This window comes from Diadema antillarum, unplaced genomic scaffold, assembly GCF_040938485.1.
Source record: "Diadema antillarum isolate AM-2024a unplaced genomic scaffold, OU_Dant_1.0 seq00000341_RagTag, whole genome shotgun sequence".
In the NCBI taxonomy this organism is placed as follows: domain Eukaryota; kingdom Metazoa; phylum Echinodermata; class Echinoidea; order Diadematoida; family Diadematidae; genus Diadema; species Diadema antillarum.
In genome coordinates this window covers 442,287-465,293 of record NW_027271354.1, presented here as the reverse complement: position 1 = coordinate 465,293, position 23,007 = coordinate 442,287, and the positions used below count along the sequence as shown (strand labels likewise).

The 23,007-nt window shown below is 38.3% G+C and overlaps 1 protein-coding gene across 1 annotated transcript in view; it reads right to left on the bottom strand.

Annotated features, from left to right (window-relative positions):
- LOC139730887 (putative receptor-type tyrosine-protein phosphatase mosPTP-1) overlaps positions 1-21,451 on the bottom strand; it is a 269,592-nt gene extending 248,141 nt beyond the window's left edge. Inside the window, exon 1 of the mRNA XM_071641763.1 lies at positions 20,691-21,451. Within this exon, the coding sequence (XP_071497864.1) occupies positions 20,691-20,748 (58 nt within the window). The 5' untranslated portion in view covers positions 20,749-21,451. The remainder of the gene's footprint in view (positions 1-20,690) is intronic.
- Between the last annotated feature and the right edge of the window lie 1,556 nt (positions 21,452-23,007).

Below are 23,007 nucleotides of genomic sequence, written 5' to 3'. Positions count from 1 at the left end.
TTTCCCTTCAAGTTCACAGAAAAGCTTAACGCTGCTTTCTTCAGCTGGGAAACACAAACTGCGTTGTCTCAACAAAACTGTAAAAAACTGGTAGTGATTTAGTACGAATTGCAATATAAAGCAAACTGCTATAAGAAAAACTACGCGAAATGTAACAACACCAACTAAAGTAAGTAAACAGAGGAACTTTAAGTCCCCAGTACTGGAAAAGGAAAAATTCAAGAACATTATTTGCAGTTCAATCCCCATTCATTATGATAAGGGGTTTACACATAATGTGGTTATCAGCGCTCAAATGTCAAGGAAATAATTTCCTTTCTTAATTTTTTTTCCAGTTTCGGTCCCTTGTTTTATAGGGTTATTTGCGACCAATTTGTGTCCGGGACCTTCTGTGAAATCATCGATTGGGAAAATTATCGAACAAAACACCTGTAAACAAAATTTTCCCTTCAAGTTCACACAGAAAAGCTTAACGCTGCTCTCTTCAGCTGGGAAACACAAACTGCCTTGTCTGAACAAAACTGTAAAAAACTAGTAGTGATTTAGTACGAATTGCAATATAAAGCAAACTATGGACCATACACTATCATAAAGAGAAAAACTAAGCGAAATGTAGCAATAACAACTAAAGTAAGTAAACAGAGGAACTTTAAGTCCCCAGTACTGGAAAAGGAAAAATTCGAAAGCATGATTTGCAGTTCTATCCCCAATGAATTTTGATTAGGTGTGTACATAGAATGTCGTTATTACCGCTCACATTTCAAGTAAAGAATTTCCTTTCTTAAATTTCCTTTTCCAGTTTCGGTCCCTTATAGGGTTATTTGAGACTAATTTGTGTCCGGGACCTTCTGTGAAATTGATGTGGAAAATTATCGAACAAAACACCTGTAAACAAAATTTTCCCTTCAGGTTCACAGAAAAGCTTAACGCTGCTTTCTTCAGCTGGGAAACACAAACTGCGTTGTCTCAACAAAACTTTAAAAAACTGGTAGTGATTTAGTACGAATTGCAATATGAAGCAAACTATAATGGACCATACATTACAACATCATAAAGAGAAAAACTACGCGAAATGTAACAAGAACAACCAAATTAAGTAAACAGAGGAACTTTAAGTCCCCAGTACTGGAAAAGGAAAAATTCGAAAGCACGATTAATTTTGCAGTTCTATCCCCATTGAATTTTAATTTGGTGTTTACACAGAATGTGGTTATTACCGCCCAAATTTCAAGTAAAGAATTTCCTTTCTTAAATTTCTTTTCCAGTTTCGGTCCCTTATAGGGTTATTTATGAGACCAATTTGTGTCCGGGACCTTCTGTGAAATTGATTTGGAAAATTATCGGACAAAACACCTGTAAACAAAATTTTCCCTTCAAGTTCACAGAAAAGCTTAACGCTGCTTTCTTCAGCTGGGAAACACAAACTGCGTTGTCTCAACAAAACTGTAAAAACCTGGTAGTGATTAGTCCGAATAACAATGTAAAGCAAACTGGGAACCATCCATTATGAAAGAATGGAAGTATTCGCGAAGACAACCTTGTAAGAACTAAAAAAAGAAGAAGAAAAAGCGCTAACGTATGAAAGTTACAGCTATGATAGATAAATCAATGAAGTTTTGCAAAATAGTCATATTTTAACATCATGAACTATTGTCTTTTTAATCTTTTACTAATTACTCTAAAAAATGACTAACATGCATAACTGACAGGCACTCTTCACATCATTTAGAAAGATAGGTAAAATGTATCTTTGTAATGTCAACAGCTTAGAATCTGTTGAACAAAATTACCTCTGAACCAAACACCTTAAGGCAGTATAGGCCCTACAGTCTGTATTGTCATTGAAACATATAAAATTATGGTGACTATCCAGAATGATAAATACATTATTTTTCAACATGCTTAAGTCAATTTATTCATAAAACCAACAGCAAACAAAAATAATGCTCACAAGTAAAAAAAAAAAAAAAAAAAAAAAAATTGCTATTTTACGGCATTATAACTCGAATATAACTGCTTCGAGCGCATACCCGTGGGTTAATATTTCGATGCAGTCAGTTGCGCCGTTATGATTTTCGCGACGGGGACGCTCAGAGCTAGCTGGCTAGGGGAAATAACATGTTCTGAGCATGCGCAAAACGCACGTCAAGTCGATGGCCATGGTCGACGCGTGGCCTGGGGGCGGGGGAGGGGGGGGGGGGGGGGGGAGGGTGTCACAAAGCCGTTCTTAAAGTTAAGAAGGACTTAAGACCGACTAGTGATCAGTTCTTAAAGGGAATGTAAACCCAAAGAACACTGTGGATTGAGTGAAAGCAGGAACATTAGTAGAACACATATCAGTGAAAGTTTGAGGAAAATAGGGCAATCGATGCAAAAGTTATGAATTTTTGAAGTTTTGGTGTTGGAACTGCTGGGTAAGGAGTCTACTAGAGGTTCTGACGTATGAGTGGACTACAATATAAAGAAAATATAAAGGAAATTCAATAAAAATTCATTTTTCATGAAAATTACACATTCCATCAACTTGATACTGACATATGTTAGGGTTAGCGCTTATTCCCCCTGCTTTCTGAAAGCAGTTTAGTCAAGTTCTCTTTCATTTTGCTAGAAAAGTGCATTTTTGTGAAATTCCTTTCATATTTTCTTTATACTGTAGTCCACTCATACGTCATAACCTCTAGTAGTCTCCTTAGTGTCATGAGCTATAAAAACAATAAAAATGAAGAAACGAAAATCAAACTCAAAAACAAACCAACAAACCAAACTAAACGTTTCAATACACATCCGCTCAGTAACGACGCATGGCTGTGAAATTCACGTGTACTGAGTATTACCTATGGAGGGGAGGGGGTACAGTGGTGCCGATCGCTAGGTACCCTTTTAAGCTGCGCTAAGAAAACGGAACGCACGCACTAAAATTGCGCTATTTTAAAACGGAGATTCATAATCAACGAGACGGTCACGACATTCAAAACTGCACTATTTATGGCATATTTGAGGTACGAATTAGGCGAATTTGTGTTATATTAATTTTTAGAATAAACAAGCTACAGATCCTTAGGGTGACGATAGGTGGTACCCCCAATGCTACACTGCAGTGGTGGGGAGGACAAAAATCTCTTTGATCTATTTATAGCTTGGTAGTAATGGGGTGTCGGTTATAAACGTTACAATCAAAGAGATTTTCGCCAGTGACTTTGGTTACAATGCATGCAGTCTTGGACACCGACGTACTACTACATTGTAGTATACGAGTACCAGTATGTAGTAGACCAGGGGGGCGTTTCATCAACGAGTTCGTCGGGGGTTTTCACCGACGAATTTGCTATCAGCCAATCAGACCAAGGATTTCATTAGCTTTTAACAGTTGTCAGTGTAAATCCTTGCGTCTGATTGGCTGATAGCAAATTCGTCGGTGAAAACCCCCGACGAACTCGTTGATGAAACGCCCCCCTGGGGGGCGTTTCATCAACGAGTTCGTCGGAGTTTTCACCGACAAATTTGCTATCAGCCAATCAGACGCAAGGATTTACACTGACAACTGTTAAAAGCTAATGAAATCCTTGGTCTGCTTGGCTGATAGCAAATTTGTCGGTGAAAACTCCGACGAACTCGTTGATGAAACGCCCCCCAGCTGTTGTTCATGTACATTACCGGCGACATAGCCTAACACGCTATACAAAGTACTACAGTAACTGTTGCGTACCGTACCGCGCCGCGAGCTACCCGCCAGTTTTCATGCAGCATGCTAGCTAGCAGCATGCAGCATGCTCGCTCATCTCATCGTGGGGGGGAAAGCAAGTGTGACGTGTGTGTACTGTATTATACGTACAGCTAGCTCTATGGTGTGTGTGTACATACACCGTATGATTATGTAGGCGTGATAGGTAGCGCGCGCACCTACCCCTACCAAAACAGCAGAGTCTCCTACCATATCAGGCAAAATGCCCAGTGTGCTGCAGATGAACGCAGTATGTGTATGTGTCTGTGTGTTGCGGCCACTTTTGTGGTTGCGGCTCATCATCCGTGCTCATATCCAGCTAGCTTAGAGGTCAACGCACAACTAGTCTAATACAGATCGTAACATAGGATCTTCGATGTCACGCACGTCAATGATCCACGTGTTCTCAGTTCATTACATCTTTATGTTAGAGAATTATCTAACGTTAGATAGAGTCTATAGACCATAATACTATAATCATAGCTAGACAGTAGGTTTGCATCAAGTCCAGACTGCTGTAATGTACTTAGTTTCTATTTAGTTCTTGATCTCGAACCGATGGAATCCCCCAAATTTGTTGCTCATTTTTCCACTAATATCACACTATTCAGAACTTTATCGAATTTCTAATGCAGCTACGTACGTTCACTATTTGTGTCATATCGATAAAAAGAGCCTGCTGAGCTGGTGTTTCATTCTATCCTTTTTCATTTCCTTCCTGTCGGTTTCTTCTTTGAGCCTGGATGAAAAAAAATGCCATATCTTGCCATGGGAAGACAACACATACAGGGCTGCCAACATTGGAAACTAGTTGAGAGTGGGACTCCCATAGGCCAATGCTATAATTTAGGACAGGAGTCAAAATGAGTGAGATGCAAATGAAATAAAGTTATAGAGTGAGAAAGGACCAAAATGAGTGAGAGTTGGCAGCCCTGCATGCACATACCATCGTGAAATATTATAACATGAAATTAAGAAAAAATAGGTGAACGATGAAAATTCGTTTGTAAAATCATAAATCAAAGGTGATTTCTTATGAAGCAACCAAGATGTACAACAGCTTTGATAATGAAGCAAGTGAAATCTGAAAACTGTCATGGAAACAATTGATATTGATAAGGAATTCTGACAAAAACTTACTCCATTCCATAATGTTCGAATTTGCCTCTTCTTTTTTCTTTTCTTTTTTTGAACGGGTAAGATTATAAAATCATAAACGCCACCGATAAAATGACAGTCACAATTACAGTCTAACATGCAGGGGCTGTAGGTACCGTAGTACCGTAGGCCTATATAACAACTCCGTAATAGCTGATTACGTAAATGCATCTTATCCATGGGTAACTGCAAGAAGGTGCATGGAATTTAGACTTGAGTCAAGAACTGTAGGCCTACATATTATTTTTTTTTAATCCGAAACCAGATTTCTTAGACTGAAAAAAAAAAGAAACACAAAATATATTGTAAATGTATGAAGTAGTTTTATTTGTGATTTTATGAAGAATAAGAATTAAATATGAAATATAGAATATAAAATATAAAATACCAGAAGGGCTTTAATAAAGGCAAATTTCGCCCAAGAATCTGCAGCACACCGTGGTGCATTCCTAACGTTCTTGCCTCATTTTGGTATACTGCAGTACTCTTTGGTATGTATGGGATATTATAGGGAAAGGGACCGTTCTTCATGCGTGCAGTACACATACACACTACTGTTGTATGGGTAGCTATCTCACCGATCACATTCCTTTAATATCTCATGCGAGGAAAACTTACAAAGTATAGAATTTCTTCTCAAAACGCGGTCAAACATGAGCGTGGAATATACTCATTACATTAAAGTGTCAATACCATTTCAGTGGTGGAGTTTGATTTCGCCATTTGTTTGTTTTAGCTCTTGAATGTACGACTTCGTATATCCAATTTGTTTGTGCCTTGGTACCATTAAAAGTCACGTGCTGCGCCGTACATACAGTATACTACGTACACCCTTCACAGCCAGTACACACCGTAGAGAATCGGTAATACAGCTCTATGGTACACACACACAGCGTACCATCGCGATCGAACTTTTAGTTACTCAGTATTGACCGATTCGGGTTCGTTGAGGGCAGCAGACATTTTACGGCACAGGGCGCAGCCATAGTGGGTGTATCGGTGTGTATCAGCCGACCCCCCTGCTCTCCCCCACCCCCGGGCAACATGTTTATCACGCATTTGTAACAAAGGTTCGCGCACTAGCAAGCATTCGCGCACTCAGTACGAGACGCCCATTGGCTAAAGTAGTTTTTCATTCTGCGCGCGTGCTAATGTAGGGAGAGGGGTGGGGGAGTGCGGAGGGGGGGGGGGGGGGGGGGGTCGGATGATACACCCAGTATGGCGCTGCCCATGCCAAAAATACACATAGCGCGTCACAGAATCGGTCAATAGCGAAAACACGTGCGGAGCAGACAATCTCATGCGGATTACAGTACAGGGTGAATGAGTAGTTAAACGTATCACGATTGAATGTCAAATCTTTTTCTATGTCTCTGCAAATTTAGGTTATCTAAGCATAAATAGATTATGATGCATCATAAAATAGATTAGCCGTAGCAAGAACTTGCTTACACGAGAGTTAGTTGACAACGTTGCAAAATAAAAACCCCGTCATTGAATGGAATGTCCCGGAGCCCATTTCCGCTATCAGAGGACGATGTGGACGCTTCGATAAATTGCGTGTGGCATATGGCAAAGATGTGTGAACAAATGGGTTGGAATAAAATTTTTGTTTCACTGCTGCACAAGCACTGAATGCCAATACTAGTACACAGTTCATAAAACAACAATCACAGCTTTAGTCTCCTGCATTTATTTTGTCGAAAGGGAATAAAAAGCTTTTTCACGATTAATCCTTCGATGATGCAATCTCAGAAAGTAAATCTTATTTTATTTCCCGAAACTGAACATATTTCGTGTACTCTGTTATCACTTCGATTTATTTCTGTCATATAAACATACTCCATGATATTCATGATATAGCGTTACGTGTTAAGATGCGTACATTTTGTAAAACTGGCTGTGGTGAAAATTTGTGAAGAAGAATGCACTCTACCGCGATTTCGTATCCAAACTTCGATACGCGCATCGGATACTAGTATTCTGCTACAAAAAGTCCCCGAGTTCCAATGTGTATAGACGCTCTGGACATAGCGTCCGGAACAATAGAAATTAAAACTAAATACTAGTATTGGTAGATCACCTAATTAACACACACACACACACACACACACACACACACACACACGAAAAAAAATCACCAACCCCCGAGGAATGAAAGAAACATCAACATGAAGAACAAGCATGCCATAAAAATGAAACTCAAGCTGAAGAAATTCAGCACCGACAGGCAAAAGAAGGGCAAGTCAACGCCGTGGAAACGTGTAAAGTTCGTTACGTTTTTGTGATTTAACGCGGTTGTATGCTTTCGGAATGATAGAGATTAAAACAAAAAAGGTCACCTCACACACACACACAAAACAAAATCACAAACCCTCAAGGAATGAAAGAAACATCAACATGTAGAATTAGCATGCCATAAAAATGAAACTTAAGCTAAAGAAATTCAGCACCGACATGTAAAAATGAGCAAGTCAACGCCAAAAATACGTGTTTATTCATTACGTGTTTTGTTTTTTTGTGTGTGTGATTTTACGCGGTTGTATGCGTTTGGAACGATAAGAATTAAAACAAAATACATGTAGGTCACCTCACACAAACAACGAAAAGAATCACCAACCTCCATGGAATGAAAGAAACATCAACATGAAGAACAAGCATACCATAAAAATGAAACTCAAGCTAAAGAAATTCAGCACCGACAGGCAAAAGAAGGGCAAGTCAGCGCCGTGAAAACGTGTTTGTTCGTTACGTTTTTGTGATTTAACGCGGTTGTATGCGTTCGGAACGATAAGAATTAAAAAAACAAAACACGAATCCCCAAGGAATGAAATAGACATCAACATGAAGAACAAGCATACCATAAAAATGAAACTCAAGCTAAAGAAATTCAGCACCGACAGGCAAAAGAATGGCAAGTCAGCGCCGTGAAAACGTGTTTGTTCGTTTCGTTTTTGTGATTTAACGCGGTTGTATGCGTTCGGAACGATAAGAATTAAAACAAAATAGGTCAACTCACACGAAAAAAAAAATAAAAAAATCATCAACCCCCAAGGAATGAAAGAAACATCAACATGAAGAACAAGCATACCATAAAAATGAAACTCAAGCTGAAGAAATTCAGCACCGACAGGCAAAATGACTCTGAGCAAGGCAGCGCCGTGAAAACGTGTTTATTCATTACGTTTTTGTGATTTAACGCGGTTGTATGCGTTCGGAACGACAGGCGGAATTAAAACAAAATGGGTCGCCTCACACGAAAAAAAAGAAAAGAAAAAGAAAATCGACAACCCCAAAGGAATGAAAGAAACATCAACATGAAGAACAAGCATACCATAAAAATGAAACTCAAGCTAAAGAAATTCAGCACCGACAGGCAAAAGAAGGGCAAGTCAGCGCCGTGAAAACGTGTTTGTTCGTTACGTTTTTGTGATTTAACGCGGTTGTATGCGTTCGGAACGATAAGAATTAAAAAACAAAACACGAATCCCCAAGGAATGAAATAGACATCAACATAAAGAACAAGAATGCCATAAAGATGAAACTAAAGCTGAAGAAATTCAGCATCGACAGGCAGAAATGACTCTGAGCAAGGCAGCGCCGTGAAAACGTGTTTATTCATTACGTGTTTTTTTATTTTTTTCTTAATTTAACGCGGTTTTATGCGTTCGGAACGATAAGAATTAAAACAAAATAGGTCACCTCACACGAAAAAACAAAAACAAAACACCAACCCCCAAGGAATGAAAGAGACATCAACATGAAGAACAAGCATGCCATGAAAAAGAAAATCAAGCCAACGAAATTCAGCACCGACAGGCAAAAATGAGCAAGCCAGTGCCGAAAATACGTGTTTATTCATTACGTTTTTTTTTTGTGATTTAACGCGATTGTATGCGTTCGGAACGATAGGAATTACTGTACGAGCTGAAATTTTCGCGTACAGATATTTTTGCAAATTGCTATTTGGGGGGACGTTTTCGCGTGTTATTAATTTCGCGGTTGCGAGGGCCTAAGTAAACTAAACTTAGTTATTCGCGCGTTGTTATTTTCGCGTGTTGTTATTTTCGCGGTTCAAAGGCGATTCGCGAAATTCGCGGAATTCGCGAAAATAAATCCACCGCGAAAATTTCAGCCCGTACACTAAAACAAGATACTTAGTAGGTCACCTCACAGAAAAAAAAAAAAAAACAACACCAACCACCAAGGAATGAAAGAAACATCAACATGAAGAGCAAGCATGCCATAAAAATGAAACTCAAGCTAAAGCAATATTCAGTACCGACAGGTAAAAATGAGCAAGTCAACGCCGAAAATACGTGTTTATTCATTTTTGAATACATCACCCCTTCTCAGTGACACATAAAAACTATAAAAGCACACATGTTTTCTTCTTTTTCTTCAATTCACAGTCAGTTATAAAGCTCTTTCACTTTGAGTCAATATCATGGCGCGGCCCGATATGGATCGCATTGCGGTGGGAGCGCGGGCGCGAACACAAGTACAGATAATGAAATGTTGCCCGCGAGATGGCGCTATTCCACAATAGTGAAAGGGAAGGGAATATTTTGCTGTACAATGTGTACGCGTTGCGATCGCGTATGGCGAAACGCAACGCGGAAGTACACGTACCGACGCGTTTTTGGGGTAACGCGTAGGTAAGTTTAACGTGATCAGCACTGTAAGGTCGGAGTATTAGGATTCTATTTCACCACAAATTAGTGCTTTTTGTGATAATCTTCTTCTTCTTCTTTTCAAGTCACTATGCAAAGGGAATGGTAGATTCTTCCAACCCAATGTTGGATGCACTGCCTGGCACAGGGCATTAGAGCTGCCAGATCTTCTTGTGTGCAAGGTTCTGGTAAAAGTGGCCAGACCAGGAGATGTTGCATACACATGTAGTCTGCTCCTCTCCACACAGGCACGTGGTGTCATCATTCTCACTATACCCTATGAGGGAATAGGACACCCATCAAGTGTTTTGCACTCACATGAGTACAAGTTTTAACATCTGCTATCCTTCCTCATCCAGTCACTGACATACAGTACTACCGTACATGATGTAATACTATGGATTTAAGCCCACAACTCCATACTTGCCCCCTCCCCTTTCTTTGCTCTGTCCAAGTTTTGCAACATCTACACTGCAGGTGTAAAGAAATTTCAATGATTTAAAAAATGGATAGAGAGTTAGCAAAACAAGTTACATGTACATGCATAAAACACAAAAGGTCCAGTATTTATAACACTTCTTACATCTCTGATGATTTTAATACAAATATATTATTATATGTTTATACATATATTTAACATATCATATTTACCAACTTTTAAGGCTCAAGGCATGCTTATTCCTACCATGTGGACAAGCACCAATAGCTCTGAGGGTCAACCTCTGAATCACTGACCCAAGGTGAGTCTCATGAGGTGTGTTATGACTCAAGAAGGAAGCAAATGTTTGTTTAAAGTATGCACACACTATGCAGAAGTTTAAAGAGAAGAGTCATTCCTGACAGTGCAAGTGTACCTACAGTGTATTATCAACACTGCCCAGCCTTTCCATGTACACTCTCTATACAATGTACACCTGTTGGCATTTGTGTACAATGTACATAATGGATGTCACAGAGCACGCAAGCACCAAACCCTCAAAGAAAAGATGGCTTGCAGTGACTACACTGTTCTCACTGCACACTCTGTGAATGCAGCATGAATCTGCATTAACAAGATATGATGAACAAACATCTTTGATGTCACAATGAAAGTTGAACTACTGACCTTTTCAAGAGACAGATGACTATATCTTTATCTAATCGTAGGATCTTGCATAGAACAGAGTCATGTACGCGATAAAAGACTTCGCAGTCAACATTCGATTATTTACTCAATGCCAAGATTCCAAAGATGAGCTACAGTGACAGCTGTAAATTTGTAATGGTTGTACCTAGTAATACTGTAGAGATAGCAAAATACTAGTGTAAGACCAAACTGTGCAGCTTTCATCCCATATGCCGGCACAACCGACTCGCTTCTTCGATTTCCACGCAGTGAATTTCACAACGGTAAATGTCAAAGCCCATATCACTTGCCTTCGTACATAAGACATCAAGCTCCGAGTCGCAGTCGTTTTTTACCAACTACAACCAAAAAAAATTGACACCGCCTGGAGAGGCAAGTGCACCAATGCCCTGTTCACTCTGTTTAAAGTAGGTCAACCCTGGTTCAGGAAATTACAGTTTAATGAAATGCAAGCTGTAAATAGAAGTACGTGTGAGTGTGAGTATGAGTGTGTGTGTGTGTGTGTGTGAGCTTGAGTGTGAGCAGGGAGGGGGAAAGTAGTCTTTCTTTCCACCTCCCTGGTGTGAGTGTGTATTGTATGTGTAAGAGATACAAGTAGTGAGGGTCTGACAGTTTAATACAAAGGCACTGTTAAGTTAAAAAGTAGATATGCAATGGATATAAAAATACAATGTACATGTGTATCAATAGTCATGAAAAGAAAAATGAAGGAATACGGCATTGTTGCACGATCTCTCACAGGTTTATCATGCATACAAGTTCATACACATTGCATACTTTTTACTAGGTAGATAATACACTTCTTTGCAACATGTGCAACATTGTACAATTTTATGTAAGGTGTATTTTACGTACTTCTATGTCTATATGTTAATTGTACAGCCTCAGGTATAATTGTACAAAATGTAGTGTATTGCATATTATACACACATATTCTTCTGACCAGCATCTAAAGCTTGTGTACGACACACCACAGTCTGAATATATAGTTTATAAACAAAGGCCTCCCCCTATCTCCCCTTAATAGTCAAACATGACAGTCCAGTCAACACATCTTGTTTACCATAGACTCCACCTTGCAGGTTTACAACCATGCTCTGGGGCTCTTTGTCAATATGAGGATGACAGATCTGTACAGAACACTGCCTGGGAAATCTTCCACAGACGTACAATTGTACTGTACATTTTATAAGCCAGACAGTCTGTGGGTGTGATTGATGCTGCAGGCTTGCAAAGTACATCTTTAGTTTAATATGGGGAGAGTCTTTTTTTTTTTTTGTCTTATAGCTCCATACTTCTACATAAATACTGCAATATATCCCTTCTCTCAACTTTTCTCTAAAATTCAGGTACTGTATGCCCTTCCTCGTCCCTTGAATTTGTTTCTGTCTGATCATATTCCCTTTTGTGTTGCCTTTCTCAGCTAAAGATACTTGTAGAAGTGGAGAAATAATAGGCCTACAAACTGAAACTGAAAGTCTATTTTTCAAGCACTTACATGTAAATATTTGTACAATTGTATACTTCATGAAAAGAGCACAAACATGTATGTGACATGAATGATAATTCTGACAGGTATTTTGTGTCTAAATACAATAACTGTACAGAATATACAATGTACATACATATATCATAGCATACATTCCTACTTCAATGCTATTTAAACACTAGTTTCAACAACACCTGCATTCTGCTGTGTTGATTCTACGGGCAAATGCAAACGGAACTATTGATGAAAACAATAATGATTTGTTTACATTTACTGGAAGACAGCTGATATCCAACATAAAATGTAATCAAAGAAGTTAAGAGTCATATTTCAATTTAACTGTGACACAGAAAAAGGATGGTGTCAAACCAACATTAACATTCTAGTGTAAGAAGGGAATATTTCACTATGTCAATCTGTTGTACATGTATATTACATAGTACAATGTATGTGTCAATCTTGTGCCTCCCGGCTGATGATGTACCTGACCAACATACTTGGCTTCAACCTGCGATTACTGACACACTTCATATGAGTCTGGCCTTGATTTATGGTCACAATAAAATCTGATATGAAATCTGATACAAGTGTACCCAGTTGGGTTAATTATTACATGTATGAAATATAATGCCACACACTGTAAATCATAAAATGAGAATCTGTTATTTCTGTGTCCTGTTTGCATTATACATAAACATGAACAAGGTCCCAGACAAATACACAAATATCAAAGTAATATGGTCAACTTGGAAAAAAAAATAAGGGATCTTTCTCCGTAGAGCATATCACAAAATAAGCAAGAAAGAGCAATTACATGCCAGTACTGCATGCATTCAAAATAAACAGATCAATAAAGTAAATACCACTAGAGTGGCCTGAAGAAATTGACACCCTGTATTTTATTCCAAATCAATACAAGCACACCACTTTCATCTACATAGTTAGGAGTAGCATTATAAACAGAGACATCAGAGGAAAGGTTTGGGTCCTTTTGACTCATTGAATACACACATCATATTGCTTTATGATGTACAATGTGAATCTATAGATACCTTTCTGGGGTTTTTTACATGAGAAGTGGAATAATTTTGGAACCACAGTTCACATTTTGCTTTGGATCTACAGACATCACAAACTGGTAATTTTTGGGTTGATGATCATTGTTAAGATTCTAAGAAAATTTGTTGGCCAGTAAAATTTTGCATTCAACTTTGCTTTTCAAAACCAATTCTTCTTAGGTACATGTATTTCCAACTGGAACATAAACTTACTCTCCATTTAAATTGATTATCCTGCATACACAACTGTATACACCCATTTCAATTTCAGGTTTTTAAAACAAAAATTACTTCTGAATATGCAATGGGTAAATAAATGAACTTTAAATTACACATAATACTGTAGTTTGTATTCCAGATATTTACAATGTACATTTATACACATAGTTAACTGTAACAATACAAATATTTTGTAAGAAATATTGAAAGATAATCTATCAAATTTTGCTGCACTGCAACCTACCTTTGAATGTGAAAAAATATAAATGATGAATAAGACAACACAAAACAAAATTAAAACAAAATTACAGTGCAGTATGCAAAATACAATATCTGTAAAAATTGAAAAGACTTACATGTACGCTTTTCAACATGCAGGTTGTACAACCTCTACTGTGTACAGTACGCATTTCTGCTCTTGAATAAGGCATGAAATGTAATTTGCTTTTAGCATGAACGTGGTCTCCTTCACAAGGATCATAATTATTAATATTGATGGCATCATACGCAAGGGTCAAAGAAATAAATTGACATTCAGCACACGCACAAACACACACACAACACTCACTTCTTTGCTTAAAGGCACTGTTTACCATTGGGAGCAGTGATTTAAAAAAATGCTTATCCATGTGTGTAGGTCAGTTGCATCACAAAACACCCAACCATAACAATTTTGCAATAAAGCCTAAAATATAAGGAGATATCATTAATTTTATCACTAAACCATAACTGTAAACGGTTTAGTTTAGAAACAATTTTATTATAACTATTGTTCACATTTTGTACAATTACTTAACAGTGATTATACTGATTAACTTTTTTGCACCGGTTGTTTCTATCCCTAACTCACATTTTAGAACTATTTTGAAGCACATTTAAGCTACAAGTAGGTTTTTGTTTTATCTGCAAGTGGTAGATATTGCCTTTCAAAAAAAATAAAATGAAATGAACACAAGCTTTGGTATATAATTGCTTGAATCATGCTTTACACTGTAACTTCTTTTTTGTGTGTGTGTGTAAGATCTCACTGAAATTTCATGTCTAAAAGGGCCAAAATCTTTGAAATCATGTCCTTCAAATCAACCACATCAATATTGATGGTATCATACATTATACCTGCAAACACATAGGCCTACATGTAGTGTACAGTATAAACACATAAACACACACACACACACACATACGCGTCTATGGTGGAAACCGAGGACCTGTTTTACCCATAAGAATTTTACCACATAACCGAAGACCTGTGTGTCAGTAGGACTCTTGTCAATCGAGGACTCATTCGTATATTACCATCTACCCAAGGACTTAGACTTGTATTACAATATTATGCTAATCGAGGACCTACAAACATCATGTACCCCTACATGCAAAAGCATGCAAAAGCAGACTGTTTGGAATGCTCTGCGTACCGAGGACGTCCTCGGTTCTCTGTGTGTCCTCAGTTTAAATGTCAAGTTCGTATGTGTGTCCTCATTTTACACCATGGATAAGTGCACACACACACACACACACACACACACACACAAACTCAACATTCACTTCTTGCACATAAAAGAAAATTATCCACAAACTTCAGTGCATAATTTTTGTGATGATGCTTCATAACTTTTTTTTTTGGGGGGGGGTGCATTAAATCTCACTTAATTTCACGTCTGTTTAAAGGGTCACCACCTTTAAAATTTCAGTTCATACAGTAGTTCAACTACTCCCTCCTATTTGCAATGATTCACAGTGAGTGACAAAGACTCTCATTTCAGCCAAACCTCTACACTTTGCATGGTGCAGCAGGTTATTCCAATTCAATTATGGCTGGGGGCCATGGTTGAAATTAGATTCTTAAATTGATTTTTTTCCCCTTCCTTGCCCTTTAGGGACACAATCCTCCACTATCTCTTCTAATAGGAAAAAAAAGCATATACCTAGCTTTGCTTTTATTGAAATTTTTCCCCAATAAAAGTGAGGGGTCCATGTACAGGAACCCACTTGCATGGATATTGAAAACTAGTGTGTACATGCTTGTCATCATGTACAATTAAAGAGCAATATATCTTTAATAAACAGTTATTTTGAATGGAAGCTGGGGAAACAATGAGTGACAGGCCCTGTCTTGGGTTCACAAGCAGTCACACAAACATCAGGAATGGTGTATCATAAATATTTATTCTACCAGAACACTAATACAGGCGAACACAGAAGTTGTGATTACTTTTGGAAATGTTTCTGTAAAATTTATCACCTGTTTCATCCATCAAACAGCACTATTTTCCACCTTAATAGGTGATACACTATCAGGGTATCACCAATTGTGTTTAAATGTTTGGATTCTTTTTTCTCCTTTCTTTCTGCCAATTTTTGTGAATACAGTTCTAAAAAGCCATCACCAAGTCATGTGAACTTTGCCATCGGTCATTTCTCATTGATCTAGCCATTGAAAGTTTTTGATAACGGTCTTTTACCTACATGTATTACAACATACAAACGTGTATGTCATCCAGGCACTATTTTGTGAATTTTTAATAATGTCATACAATCGATCACTTCTTAACCAAAAGTCTTTTTTTTAAATCAAATTTGGTAGGCCTATGCATATAAAACTTTTAACATGATGCATGCCTACAATGTATGCACTAATTTCAAAAATGCTCAAAATTACTTGGAAATTTTTTTGCATAGCCTATATGTTTCAGGCCATTTTGAGCATACTTCCAAAATTTGGCATGCATCATTTGCATCCGTTTGCTCGTCCGTAAAGCAGATAATTATTTTCACATGAAATCACTTTGTAATATTATGGAGAATGTGTTTACTAAATTTCAGGTCAATCCTAATTTATATGACATCATACAGGCCCTTCAAAGTTGAAATTTTCATGTATGCATCAATGGCCACATACACGTGTACAGTGTAAAATATCCTGTATCTTAAATCCATTATAGCTCATTACAATGCAAGTTGACCCAACCTCTTTGTTGAATATTGTGAATGGTGATGGGTTGTAAATGTCACCTGATGGGTCGTTGACAAAAAAAAAAATTAGACAATGATTTTCTTACGTTACAAGTCATAATCTCACAATTATAATGTCTCACAAAACTTTGAATCACTCTAAAATTTTATCCAAAAAGAAACTGCATACACATAACAAAAATGAAAAACATAAGTTTTGCACATTAGACATTAGAAAATTTTTTCACTAGATTCTTAATCTCAAGTGCAGCACACAACCTACATTGTGCCTATCATCAAGTCTTGTCCAGCTTAGTTCAGTGGATGCCCTCACTGTTCGTACTTGAAATGTAGCCTGTAGATGCCCTGATATTCTGAAGCACTATTATGAGCAACAGATTCCCTGCTACAGAGTATGTTAAAGGTGAACAAGATTAGCATACGAACGTGACCACTCCAGAATCCCTCCAGTTTCATCAGCATCTATTGTGGGACTTTCCACAGGGTGTAACGTGACACCGGCGCCTCATCATCACCTTTAATCTCTTGCCCAAGTGAAGAGTAGAACCTTTATATTGTAGTTTATAAAGGATACTCCAAATCCACAAGCACATATCACTGTTTGCCACTGGGCAAGTTGATGTAATATAGTTCTTTGTACAGGTTTGAACATTATTGCAGAACATTGCACAGTATAAAAGCAACTGTTCTGCTTTGTTTTGTTTTGTTTTGTTTTTTCATTGGTAAAGTCAGTGTGCTCATACATCATCATGCTTGTAGGAGGAACAAAACATATTTTGTCATAATATGAGTATGAATAATATCAGGAGAAGCACAAGTAATTTAATGATATTCATTGTTAATGTGCATGTTATAGGGCCTACTGTATATAAATACATCAATATTAATCTGAACATATTCTTAAGTAATGTTAACCAACAAAATATCCATGGCACTGAATGCTGTTTTGTGTGTGCGTTCATGCAATGCTTCATTTTAGGCAAAAGACTTTAGTTTTACTGTCATCAGTGAAGAGAAACTAATTAAATGATGCTTCAGATGTAAAATTGCAGCAATCAAGTATTTGTATTAAAATGTACTGTCCAATGCAAAAGGAAAGTTCTAAAAGCATTGCATATAATGCAAGCACAATTACAACAGACAATGTAAAACAATGTGCATGTTTGGATGTAATGCTACACAAAGAGGCATACAGTGTATGAGGGACTCAGATGGAACTTCAACAGCCATACAATTCTTCTACATTTCTGTCATTCTAATTTCACTATCATATCAGACAATCACTGTGAAAGCAGATATTTTATTCCACTTTCAGATTGATTCTACTATATACCTTGACCTACTGTACAATATGAACTACCCGTATGTACATACAAATTGTATACTTCCACATATCTCCTTAATTTAGTTTTTTCATTCTTGTCAAGATATTTGCTAGTGGATTCAACAACAAGAACGACAAAATTTCATTACCCTTTATTGGTACCAGAGGCAGTGCAATCTCTTGGCAGAGCCAGGGCAGAGTGCATGCAATGGCACATACACTTGTATGTAAAGTACAGCTGTATGCAGCATAAAGTACACCATACAATACTACAAATACACCCTACAAAGTATGAATCCTCACAGTACACAGTTACATTGTATTTAAAGGGCATCAATGAATTAATCTGGTATGCAACTACTTTGTTCTTGTGATTAAAACCCACACAAAAATCTATTCAAAGACCATTGTTCCTGTCCTTTGTCCCAGTTGTGTATTCATTTTGTAAGCGCTTATAAAGCAGCTCCAAGGTGATGGTTGTCAAAGATCACGCAATTAGGACAATTAGCTAGGCAGAGGACCCCCCCCCCCCTTTGTCAAGTTCATCCTATGCTAATTATCCCGAATTGGGGAGGATTACCAACAGTGCTCTCACACTGGGGTTTGTCATCTCAAAGCAAGGGGGCACCCCCGAGTGACCCCACCCCACAGGTGTTTGCTTCATGCAGAGGAAGTCCCTCATAGTGACAGGCAATACAAGGAAGGGAGAAAGACAAGGAGAGATATTACAGCCTGGCTGTGTACAGCTGTGAGGGTGAGCGAGTGCTGTAAACGTCATTATGTATGCGAGCATGAGAGAAGAGACCAGCCATGGGGCGTTTTACAGTGTTCACATTTTAAATACTTTTTGCACAGTACTATTGACACAGGTCACCTTATTTGCAATTCTGCCGTAACATGACCCCCTTAGCTTAGGTAACAGTTGCGACATAAATCAAATATAATCTGTACATGAACAGCATTCAAGCAAACTTATCATCAGAAAAGGATCACACAATGGGTTGGTTCCCCACCATGTAGGACTACAAGTACATCACACAGAGAACTTTAAAAAAGCCAAAACAAGCAAAGGTCATACAATTATCTAATTCTTTTAACAAAAAAGACGTCTGAAATCTAGACAGATCTACAGCGCATGTGGAATTGCACAGTGATTCAGTGACAGATGCAAGATGACACACATACACATGTACACATACACATACACAGGTGTTGTCTTGCTTTCATTTAAACATCCAATTAGACAATTTCCTGCACACCCTAATTTATGCTGACCACTGCCAGTATTGTGTGCATCTACAATGTCGTGGATGTGCAAAATTTGTAGGCTATACGATATTCTTGCTCCTGCAAACAGTAGATAGAATAGCAAGGTTTACCACAACATTATACACGTGAATGCAATCCTGCAAAATGTCAAGAGAATCAATCTTGCAAAGGTTATGAATTTTTTGATGACGTACAGTGTAGTTAGTTGCAGAGAAACATGTGTAGAAATGTGAGCAAAATTACACACACACACACACACACACACAAAGACAGGTCAAATAAGAAAATAGTGACACAGAAAATGCCATTCTCTTGTTCAAGTTGTTGAATGTTGCATGAAACAGTCAAAGAGATACAGGTAGGTGTTTTTGTTGCATGGTGGTAATGAAAACTGCTTGTGAAATATTCCTCACTTGCATTTTTATGTAAAATACATGATGCTTTACCGGTACTATTTCTTCAATACTACAGAGATCTGGCTTTTTCCCAACTAGACATTTAAATTACACATTGTTCTAAGAATGTGTTCTAAGAATGTGTTCCCGGTACGGTCATTGGATAAAGATGTACAAGCTTGCATTCTCACAATCATATCAACACAAACAGGAGGGAAACAAATTCTAGTTTAGCCCAAATACGGTATTTTGTGAGAGTAGCCAGTACACTGACTTAAAAAAAGTAAATCAGCACTTACAATCACCTAGAAATAGAATGCTAGGTGAGGAACTGGCCTCAGATAAATCAAAGTAACCCTATTGAAAAATGTTTCTTGATATTCTTTACTTTTGTACTTACACAAATGGATTTGTTGACCACTTAAGCACCTCATTACCTTACCAAACAGGTGAACATGGTAAGAATCTGCATATAATTTACACAATGGAGATGAAGCCGTATAGTCTGCATGGTTACTCAAGCAGAACAAGAGGCAGTCGAGTGTGCAAGTTTAGATTGCTGTGTGCTTCAAATAGGTACAACACAATTTTGAACTGTAGCGTGACCGACAGATCCAGTGTGCACAATGAAGAGGAGGGTTCTTTAGTGTTCCATATGAATTGACATAAAACAGGCCACACAACTCAAACATATTTGATGTTTCACACAGGGTGTGATAAGTCATTTGTCACAGGTGATATGATACTAACTGGATCGTGCCAATTTCTTACTTCTTTCCCTTTACTGATTACAACTTCAATTTTCTACTGAATCCTGCCCTACTGTATCATTTTTTGACATTTACAGCTCTCCCAGATGTAGTCTCAAGGGGAACGTATCCCTAACAACAAAATACAGATCGATCGTTTGGTCAAGTTTGACTTGTGACATGCATCAACACTTTAGCCACTTGATTTTTTCAAGTGGTTTCTAACTACTATCTTCTCGAATACTGTTACTACTATAGTATTATTTGAGAATCTACCAAATATTTATCACTTATTGGAAGTCCTTATTTAAGTTATCCTGATCGACTCAGAAGTATCATCAGTTCTTTCTTTTTTTCACAATAGAAACATTAACATTGCCATATTTGGTTGATTTGCTAAAATCAACTTTTGCGCAAATCAACTTTCATTCATAAATTCAGTTTCATATCATACTCTTTGCAGTACCGGTATATCATGTAGTGACAATACTAGTTTCTACAGCAAACAGAGAAACTGATGAACTTCATAAACTTACCAAGAGAAAGAAGTGAGTATGGTGCCATGACCGGTATGTGTGTCCTATCACTGGCCATTTTTACATCTGGAACTTTGCAGACGAATGCAATAGGGCCCGAAGAAGAAGGCTCTCTCAATCAGCTAGTGCAGATTATGATAGAACTCTAGCAGTACTTCGCTTTGCCAAAATATTCAAGATACTCGTCAGAACAATGTTGGGTGGTGTGAATGTAGAGACATAATAGAGGTCTATGCACATTACATATATTTCTTGGTATGAAGTTACTGTTGCAAGTGACAGCCAGACGACCGACCGACCGTGCGACGTCAGCTACACATCGTGAGCTGCGTCGAATCACCCATCCAGCCAGCCAGCAAGTGCGCGAGAATGAATGAGAAACCGAGGTGTGGAGCTTGCACCGCTGTGGATGAATGAATCGAAACCAAGCCACCGTTCCTACTTGTTTACAAAAACAAAGCTCCCTTATACCACCTAATTGAAGTGGTCAGACCGTACAGGCTAACCAGATGTAATCGAGTGTTGATATAGTTCCAATAGTAATCCGTAGGAAGGAGGAAAAAGTTAGAAATTCATGGAATACAACGACGAAATGGGCACTGGTGATTCCCGAAGTGATCCAGCCTCTCGGTCAGCGCTCATGCGTAATTCGTGCATAAGCGTGGTATATGGGCACACAACAGATTCACAGTATAGCAGCCTGATAGCAGCTAGCTCAGCTCGCTCAACTTCGCCGCTTCTCTCAGCTAGCCAAGCCCTGATGCATGCTGCGAGTAGTAGACGTGTACGTGCGTATGTCAAAGAATCAACGCTTTTCTCCGCGCTGGGTACCAAAAGCAATTTGGTTTGCGAAAACCTCTAGTGAGGGCGCGGGTGCTCCATACGGCACCGAGAGGGGCAGGTTGTTCGCTCGAACGCCCAGGGTCTTTCTTTCGACAAAATTTTTACGCGAAAGCGAAATTGCTGGACTGGTCATGCGGATTTGTCGCATTGCATCCTCGACTACTATTAACCTTATCTAGCTAGTTACCTACCTGTATCAGTTCCTTTTCTCTACATTACAAAGACCTTTTACTTATATTACAGAACATCTATGAGCTCGCACATTTTGTCCACAGTATTATCCAAAATAAGTAGTTTTTTGAACAAAAACCTAGCAACATCACAGCGAGTTTGACAACTCTAAAATCTTCCCTTGTCCCTGAAGAATCTCTTCTATACCCTCCATCATTTTGAAAGTATGCAACATATTTTATGCTACACTCTCCGTCTTATCTGCTTCTTTTCCCGGGGAATGTTTCACTAATTATGCTCTTTCTACTTAAAAATCACCTCACATATGAAATAATAAATACATATCTGTTAATGAGGACTGTCTTGGGGTTTAAAAGATATAAGAGAAACCATGTAATTCAAAGTATGGCGGGCTGCGAAATGTGATAATGCAGGAACTCTTCCTTCAAACTATAATCACCATTCCCACCACCGCTGCACTACCTCATCATAATTACTAAATTTCGTCATAATTTTTTCTCTGTTCAAAAATATGACTAGGCCTACTATCTGTCTGACAAGAACAGCCTTCCTCCATAGTTTGTTTGCTGTTCTTTTCTCTCTTGTTGGGAAATGATTGGCTAAAGATATCTTATTTAAAACACTGATGCGATCACAATAGTCCTACATTGTCAGAGATGAACAATAAATGATAATAATATTTGGTTTCACCACGGTGAGTAGATCTGCGCACCGCCGGCGCCACGTGGGGGTTTGTTCAGCTGACAAGCAAAAACAAAAACAAAAACAAAACAAAAAAAACTAAAAGGTTTCTATCCATTCTTTCTACTATTCTAGTGCCACTTACGCGCTTCCGGGGGGAAAAAAGTGCCCCCCCCCCCCCCCCCCCGGTTCCGCCAGCCCTGACATGCACTGCGTACCGTAATATATTGCTAGATGCACGGACCCAAAATTGCTATTAACAAAGTCAACATCATCTACAAGGGGGCACAAAGTTTCGACAGTGTCTAGAAACTGGATTTTTAGGGAAGAAAATAAACAACGACATTACAAGATTCCACTGTAAATCTTCGTAATTATAGTTTCTCACGTGGTACCTGAAGTTATAAACACGCGCCATATGGATGCTGGACGGATGCTTCTTTTTTATCTGCATGGCCTTTCCTTAAAAGTTTTTTTTTTTTTGTCTCCATAAATAAGAAAAGTAGAAAGTTTTGAACATTGTGCAGCCACAATATCTTGTTTTGTAGTCTTTCCGTTCCGCAACTTCGTGACAGAAATTTACGGAGAACTTGCGCGCAAG